Source organism: Salvia splendens, chromosome 6 (genome assembly GCF_004379255.2).
Source record: "Salvia splendens isolate huo1 chromosome 6, SspV2, whole genome shotgun sequence".
Taxonomy (NCBI): domain Eukaryota; kingdom Viridiplantae; phylum Streptophyta; class Magnoliopsida; order Lamiales; family Lamiaceae; genus Salvia; species Salvia splendens.
This window is the reverse complement of record NC_056037.1, coordinates 13534815-13543933: the sequence shown is the minus strand read 5'-3', so window position 1 is coordinate 13543933 and position 9119 is coordinate 13534815. Positions and strand designations below refer to the sequence as shown.

The following is a 9119-nucleotide window of genomic DNA, read 5'->3' as shown; positions in this document are numbered from 1 at the left end:
CCGGCTGTGGATTTGGCATGCGTACTTTGGGATAGCCGATTCGAACAACGACCTAAACGTCCTCAACTCGTCGCCCCTTTTCAACGAGCAGTGCCAGGGCTTCGGTTTGGCCATCAGTTTTGTCGCCAACGGCAACCAGCATGATATGGGCTACTACTTGGCGGATGGGATATACCCTAGGTGGCCAGTCTTTGTGAAGACGATCCGTTGCGCATCAGATGCGAAGAAGGCCTACTTTGCGACGCGGCAGGAGTCGGCGCGAAAGGACGTGGAGCGCGCATTTGGTGTGCTTCAGGCTCGATGGGCTGCAGTTAAGGGACCAACGCGTTTGTGGCATGTCGACTGCATTGCTGATATAATGTACGCATGTATTATCATGCACAACATGATTGTCGAAGATGAAGGTGTACAATTGACTAATTGGGCCAACGACGATAATGAAGCAGGTTCAAGCCACGGCGTCGCCGCCGCCAACGTACGAGGTGGGGTACCTCACGATGAAGAAGCCCTCCTCCAAGCACATGCCGACATGCGTCAAACGGATGCTCATATTCGACTCCAAAAGGATTTAATTGAAGAGTTGTGGGCGCGGAGGATTGCAAGGCATTAGTTTTATTTTAAATTATGTAATTTTTTAAAATGTACTTTTAAATTTTTGTACTTTTTTTAAAAATTAATGTACTTTTTTTATATTATTGTACTTTTTTTAATTTTTAATAGTATTATTCAATTTTTCCGTATTTGTCTCGTAAATTAAATTCCGTATGTTGCTACGTATGTAAATTAAATTATATAATTGTTATTAGTGATGTGGATAGGCTATGGGAGGGCTATTGCATGTCCAGATGATGTGGCAGGAGGATTTTAGTACAGATGATGTGGCAGTGGGAAGGCTATGGGAGGGCTATTGCATGTCCAGAACCATTGGAGATGCTCTTAAAAACTTAGTTGCAAAATTATAATTTCATTTAACTTTATCTTAGAGCATCCGCAGCGGCGGACGTCGGACCGGCGTGCCGGACGGGACGTCCGCCATTAGGCGTGGGAGGGACGGATGCGGACGTCCGCCATTGCGGGTTCCCGGCGGACGTCCCGATTTTTAATATTTTTTTATTTAAAAAAACTATATATACGGCTCGTTGAACTTCATTTCATTCGCACAACTTGTTTTAACGAGTTTCTCTCTCTCTACGTTTCTTTTATATATCCAAAATGGCTAGTGGTAGTCGTAGTGATGCAAAAAAAATAAAATCTATTTATTCTCTTTTCATTAACTCACCAAACAACACTAAATAAAAAATAAAATCATGTGCCAAAAAACTAACATTTCATATTTAATGAAACGGATGGAGTGTTAAAATTATGACCCACATTCCACATACATTTTTCATTCACTTTTATTCACAAAGTCAAAGAATTTCTTAAGAGCATCCGCAACGGTGGTGGGGAAGAAGGCCGCCGTCCGTGCCAGCGGCGAGGACGAGGCTCGCCGCCGCTGCGCTCGCGCCGCTCGATGCATCGAGCAGCGCCGTGCCAGCGAGCAGTCGACGTGGCGGCACACGATTGGGCAACGGCATAGCCGTTGCCTTTGAATATTTTTTTTTAAATTCGTTAATTAATTTTAAATAATGATAAAAAATAAAAAAAATATTTTCCAAATCCCAAAAATATGACCGTTTTTTTGCCCGTTTTTCTGATTATTTTTTATTTTTTTTTATTTTTTTCACCAAAATCATCTATAAATACATACATTCATCATCCATTTATCACATCAAATCATCTCTCATTCATCTCTCATTCATAATTCTCATACAAACTATCAACACATTCATCCCTCACTCAAAACCTCAAATGGATTTCACCCATATTATGGCGGAAGCGGAGCGCGAAGAACAAGAATACTACGAACAACATCGTGCCGCTTACGAAGCATATGTCGCGGCGAATACCCCCGCTCCTACGACGAGGGCGGCTAGCTTCTACGACGAGGATGAAGCCGGAAACTCAACAGCGAGGTCTCCCCCACGCCGAGGTGAGCATACGACGGTTGGCCAGAGCATCGAGACAAGGCACACAATGCGCGATACCCGAACCCACATTCAGTTACAAGAAGACCTAATCAACCACATGTGGATGAAATTCGGCAACGAGTAGTGGTTTTTTTAATTTTTAGTATTTTAATTATGTAATTTTAAATTTTTAGGCTTTTAATTATGTCGTTTTTATTTTATTTGTCATTTGTAATTTTATTTAGGGTTTTTAATGAATTTTATTATTATGGAAATGTTATTGTTTAATTGAATTTTAAATTAATTGTGCTCGTCCTTGTGGAAGAGCACAGCTGTGAGTGTTGTGCTCTTGCCAGAGAGCAGGCAGAAAAAGTGGGGCTAGGCCCACAGCCGTGCCGCTGGCAAGAGCATGGTTGTGGATGCTCTAAAATTCGTGTCAAGTTAAAATGACTTTTTAAATGGTGGACCAATGAAGTATAAATATTAATCTATTTATGATTCTAAGAACAAAAAAAATAGATTCGCCGGTTGTGATTATTTGTCCAATTGAGGCTCCAAAACATTATTTATAATGTTTCAACAGGTAACGTGAGAGTATCACACAGATATACTATAATACTATAGTTTCATACCAATTCCTAATTACAAAAATAAAAGCAGACCCTCATTACGTTGTATCATACGCATGTATTTCGAATTTAAGTAATCTACGAATTTATGTAATCTAAAATAATGTTTTCATACGCGTATATAATTATGTATAATTCATTAATTCTTCATAGGTGTGCAGTGGTTGACTTAGTCAAGAGATAAAATTTACTGTAATTCATATCGCATCGCATCGCATCTCTATAAATTAACATCAACATCTAGTAACTAAACACACACCAAGCCAAAAATGAATCCTCACAGTCACACCTCAATAATCCTCGCCTCTTTTCTACTCCTACTCTCCATCTCAACCGCCGCTAAACCCCCTCCAATCCAAGACTCCTTCCCCAAATGCGTAGCCAAACACACCCATACATTCACACCTTCAAACACCTCCTTCGCCGCCCAAACCTCTCTCTACACCTCCCTTTTACACTCCACCGCCCAAAACCTCCGTTGCCTGCTCCCCTCCATGCCCAAGCCGCTCCTCATCTTCACTCCGCTAACCGAATCCCACGTCCAAGCCGCCGTCCTCTGCGCCGCCAAGCTCCGTGTCCACCTCCGCCTCCGCAGCGGCGGCCACGACTACGAGGGCCTTTCCTACACGTCCGAACTCAAATCCCCGCCCCCGTTCATCCTCCTCGACCTCGGCAAGCTCCGCGCCGTCGACGTCGACCTCCGCTCCAGCACCGCGTGGGCCCAGGCCGGCGCCACCATCGGCGAGCTCTACTACCGGATTTCCGAGAAGAGCAAAACGCACGGCTTCCCCGCCGGGCTCTGCACCAGCCTCGGCGTCGGCGGCCACATCACCGGCGGCGCGTACGGCCCGATGATGCGGAAGTACGGCCTCGGAGCCGACAATGCCGTCGACGCCAGAATCGTCGACGCCAACGGAAACATCCTGGATCGGAAATCCATGGGAGAGGAAACGTTCTGGGCGATCAGAGGCGGCGGCGGCGGAAGCTTTGGAGTTATATTAGCATGGAAGGTTCGGCTCGTCAGGGTCCCACCCATCGTAACGGTTTTCACCGTACCGCGCACGATAGAACAAGGCGCGACAAAAATTTTACACAAATGGCAGCAAATCGCTGACAAAATCGATGAGAATCTTTTTATCAGAGTAATAATCCAGCCTGTCCCGGCGCCAGGTAACAGGACGATTATGACCGCGTACAACGCGGTGTACCTAGGCCGATCCAGCTCGCTTCTCAGAGTCATGAGCTCGAAATTCCCGGAGCTGGGGGTGACGAGGAACGACACGAGGGAGATGAGCTGGATCGAGTCGGTGGTGTACATGGGGAGCTTCCCCGAGGGGACTCCGACAGCAGTGCTGCTGTCGGGGAAGCCGGCGTTCGTGAACTACTTCAAGGCGAAGTCGGATTTCGTGAAGGCGGCGGTGCCGGAGGCGGGGCTGGAGGGGCTGTGGAGGGTGATGCTGGAGGAGGAGTCGCCGCTGACGATATGGAATCCGTTTGGGGGGAAAATGAGCCGGATTCCGGAGGGGGAGATCGCGTTCCCGCACCGGAAGGGGGTGGTGTTCATGGCGCAGTATGTGACGACGTGGCGGAGCGAGAAGGTGGATGTGGGGAAGCGGTACGAGTGGATGCACAAGCTCTATGACTATATGGCGCAGTTTGCGTCCAAGAATCCGAGGGAGGCGTATGTCAACTACAGAGACGTGGAGATCGGGATGAACAGAGGGGTTAATTGCAGCTCCGGTGAGGGTAGGGAATGGGGGAGTAAGTATTTTAAGGGTAATTTTGAGAGATTGGTGCAGGTGAAGGCTAGAGTGGATCCGCATGATTTTTTTTGGCATGAACAGACCATTCCTACCTCGCTCTACAAATAATTCTCATCAACTTTGCTTATCTAATTATCTTTTAGTAGTATTTTATTAAGCTAATTTTGTTTCTTCTTGATTTCTCTCTGTAACTTTTGTTTTGATTCTGAGCTGTTATGTGGAGTGCATCTTATGTTTTGATGATGTATTTGAATTTAATTGTTGTGTCTTCTCATTCGAGATATGATATTTAATGAAGTACTAATATCAGATTTAATGCATGTCTTTCGATATGGATAGTCAATTGCGTCCTAGTCAATCAATTTAATGCCCATTAAACTATTTCACTAAAGTATGTCTTGTTTAACTCAGCTTTGTCACTTAAAAGCTATGTCTGATTGACATTTAGCCAAACTCAGACTAATTCCATAAACCATTTAAGAATTTTTTTTTGACTTTGTAAATAAAAATAAATAGATAAAGTGAATGGAATGCAATACCTGTTTAAAATATTAGTTTTATATTGGATTATGAGTATAAAAAGTTAGTGAATGTGAAGTCCATATACTAAAAATAGAATAAAGTAAATGGTTTTATAAATAATTGACAATTCAAAATGGCAAAATGGTTATTTGAATGATAGACAGAGGAAGTACTATGCATCGTTCTTAACTGATACAGTATACTAGACCACTTACTTAAGCTTTTCACATGGCTTAAAGATATTGTGATCGGAGGTTATGGCATTTAGTCTACCTTATATTCTCGATGTCCACGAAAAATAAGTTTATTTTATTATTTTAAGATATTTATAAAAAAACTGTAATTTTCTAAAACGAAATGTTTCTCATTTACATTCTCTCCGTCCATGATAAGTTGTCCACATTTGTCTCAGCATAAAATTTAAAAGTGTGAAGAAAAGAAAGTTGAAAAAAGTTAGTAGAACGTGAGAATGTGAGTTTAATGAGTTTTATAATAGAATGTAAGTTTAATGAGTTAGTGGAAAGTGAAATTTACTTATCAAAATTAAAAAAAGAAATGGACAACATTTCGTGGACAGAGCGAAATGGCAAAAGTGGATAACTTATCATGGACAGAGGCAGTATTTTACCTACTTTTTCTCCTCTCTCATATTTTACCTATTTTTTCTCTTTTTTTATTTTACCTATTTTTTTCTTTTTCTTATTTTATTAATTTTTTGTAATTCACTGTATTATGTTGTGTTGAGATCGCATGAACCCTGCTGTTATAAACGGAAAATAGCAAATTTTCTCTTATATGAACCGAAACACCCATCTCTAAGTTAAACCAATCTTTATAACTTATCTACATAATCATGATGTGCAATGACGTCATTCGGGAATAGCGACTAAATGTAGCGACTGGTGTGATCCATTGTAAGCCATGTGTAATAAGAGTGTGCAATTAAATATTAATTTTAACATACCATGATTTGTGTAATAAGATTGTGCGATTAAATATTAATTTTTACCATTCCATGATTTTTGAAAAGACGCAAATAATTGAGTTTCACCTAATCATTTGTTTATGCATTCCTTGAAAAATGCAAAAGTGAGCTATCTTGGCATCCTTCGTGTTGTTGCATGTGGACATAGATAGATTATATAGATCGCACTTAGCTTTAACTTTAATAAGATTGATTCTGACTTTGATTAATTACTTTCATATAATTGTTAGTATCATTTAGCAGCATTATTACAATGAAACCACAACGCCACCACAAATCATCCTCGTCCCTAAGAGCATCCACAGTGGGACGGATGTCCCGGTGGACATCCCGACGGACTTCTCAAAAACACCTCCTGCCACGTCATAAGGACATCCACTGCACTGCCACGTACGTCATGACGGACATCCCACTGCACAATGACGGACATCCCCAAGGACATCCCGACGGACTACACAATAATAAAAATTCACAAATTCACCAAATTAAATAATTTACGTAATTAAAATTTCGACACGAATACGAACGGAGAAAGTGCAATGATAATTTCATTAAATTAAAAAAAAAGTACGTTTCAACAAAAAAAAAGTCTAAACAAATTACATTATAAATATCAACGACGACCCCTCCGCGTTCATAGCTATTCAATTATATCGTTCTGGAGTCGAATATGGGCTTGTCGTTGGCGCATGTCTGTAAATGCACGGACTCGATCGACCTCTTCATGGGGTATCCCCATACGTACATTGGCGGTGGCCACGTCGTGGCTTGGACCGGCAGCATCAACATCATCATTGGCCCAATCAGTCAGTGCTGGACCTTCATCTTCGACAATCATGTTGTGCATGATAATACATGCATACATGATATCAGCGATGTTGTCAATATGCCACAGCCGTGATGGACCATTCACTGCCGCCCATCAAGCCTGGAGCACACCAAATGCCCGCTCCACATCCTTACGCGCTGCCTCCTGACGACCCGCAAAATATATCTTATCGTCTGTTGCGCATCTGATCGTCTTCATAAAGACGGGCCACATAGGGTATATCTCATCCGCCAAATAATATCCCATATTGTGTTGGTTGACGTTGGCGACGAAACTGACGGCCGGACCAACACCCTCGCACTGGTCGTTGAAAAGGGGTGACGACTGGAGGACGTTGATGTCGTTGTTCGACCCGACTACTCCAAAATACGCATGCCAAATCCACAGCCGATAGTCAGCTACGCTTCCAGGATCATCGTCGGATTCTTGCCCTTGAAACCGGTAGTGAACACCCCTTTCCAGGCGGCGGGGCAGTTCTTCCACTCCCAATGCATACAATCTATGCTGCCCAACATTCCCGGAAACCTGTGCTGACTCTCGTGCATATCCATCAGAGCCTGGCAATCTTCGGGGGTAGGCTTTCGAAGATACCTATCCCCGAATATCTCCCTAACACCCTCACAAAAATACTTCAGACATTCGCGGGCAGTCGTCTCGCCAATGTGGAGGTACTCATCGAACATGTCGGTCGCACCTCCGTATGCCAGCTTCCTGATTGCGGCAATGCACTTCTGTATGACCGTGTGGCCGGGTTTACCAACCGCATCTTCCCTCATCTTGAAATACTCGTATCGACGCTCTAAAGCGCCCACGATACGCAGAAATAACGGACGATGCATCCTAAAACGTCGTCGGAACATGTTCTCCCCAAACCGAGGCTCCGGAGCGAAGTAGTCCTCTTACAACCGACGGTGTGCAGTGACGTGGTCCCGGGGTACTATAGTTCGACGATGGATGGGTCGACGTACCGCCGGCTGCTGCTGCTACTGCTAGGCCGCTTGTATCGAGCGATTTATCTCCCTGGACGTAACGACCTGCAACTGTTCTTTAATTCGCCGGCGTACGTCATCAGCACCACTACCACCACCACCACCCGCACCACTACCACTAGCCATTTTGGATATGTAAAAGAAACGTAGAGAGAGAAAAACTCGTTAAAACAAGTGGTGCGAATGAAATGAAGTTCAATGAGCTGTATATATAGAGTTTTTTTAAATAAAAAATATTAAAAATCGGGACATCCGCCGGGAACCCGCAATGGCGGACGTCCCGGCGGACGTCGTCGGAAATGTGTCCGCAACGGACGTCCGCATCCGTCCCTCCCACGCCTAATGGCGGACGTCCCGCGCGGTCATCCGGCACGTCCGCTGCTGCGATGCTCTAATAAATGAGAGGGATGAGCACAAAGAGGAAAGAAGTGTGCTTTTTTTACATAAATTTGATGATAAGGAAAAATTGCAAACGACATTCAAGTTGCGTATTGAATAAATTTTGTCCATGTACAATAAATCTACACAATATACAAATTTATACTCAAAATTAAATATGATAAACTCAATTTAAAAGAAATTAATGGGATTTAGATTGCAAATTTTTTATTTAAAATCGCGGATAAAGAAAGTTGTTTGGTATGCCGACAAATATTAAGAGTAGGGTAAGAGTATTTATACAAGTCTAGGTCAAATACGCTGTCAGATTTCCACGTTTTACTTTTGAAATAAAATGTACCCCTTTTATTGAATTGGGCCATAGTTTTGTCCCCTAATTAACTAACCCCGATTTTTATATTAGACCAATTAAAGTTTTGTACCTGCTAATTAAAGTTAATAGTACAAAATAAACTCTCCAAATATAAGAAACGTGGAAATCGGTAAAAAAAAAAAAAAAAAAAAAAAAAAAAAGAAACGTGGAAATCTGACTTACAAAAGAAGTTCATATCAATTTTAAGTAAAGACTACATTGGGAAGATAGTATAAGAAAAGGAGGATTTGGAATTGTAAGGGGAAAAAAGGAGAAGAAAATCAAAATCGCTTTCAAGTTACAGAGAGGGCCTAGTTTAAAGTAGCTTTAATTTTTTACCATAAAATTATCAAATAAATAAATTGGGGAAATATCATACTCCTCGTCTACAAGTTCAATTGTTACTACTTGATTGTGTTTAAATTTTTATCTTGACATGTTAGAGCATCCCCAATTGTTAAGAGTCCAGCCAATTTCAGAGAAACAGTCCTTTTTTTTCTTGTTTTTTTTTCGTGGATTCCTGACGGGCTGACCAACTCTATTGTAAAGATTTAACAAAAAAAAACGTAGTTAATCAGCTCTATATATAAACTTAAACAATATATGTACAAATTAGATTTACATATTAGTACATGTTTGGTG

General features: G+C 42.1%; 1 protein-coding gene across 1 annotated transcript; it reads left to right on the top strand.

Annotated features, from left to right (window-relative positions):
* The first annotated feature begins 2884 nt into the window (after positions 1–2884).
* Positions 2885–4721, top strand: LOC121809383 (berberine bridge enzyme-like 15). Its single transcript, XM_042209966.1, has one exon. It carries the CDS (start codon positions 2908–2910, stop codon positions 4507–4509), a length of 1602 nt encoding a protein of 533 aa, XP_042065900.1. The 5' UTR covers positions 2885–2907; the 3' UTR covers positions 4510–4721.
* The last annotated feature ends 4398 nt before the right edge of the window (positions 4722–9119 follow it).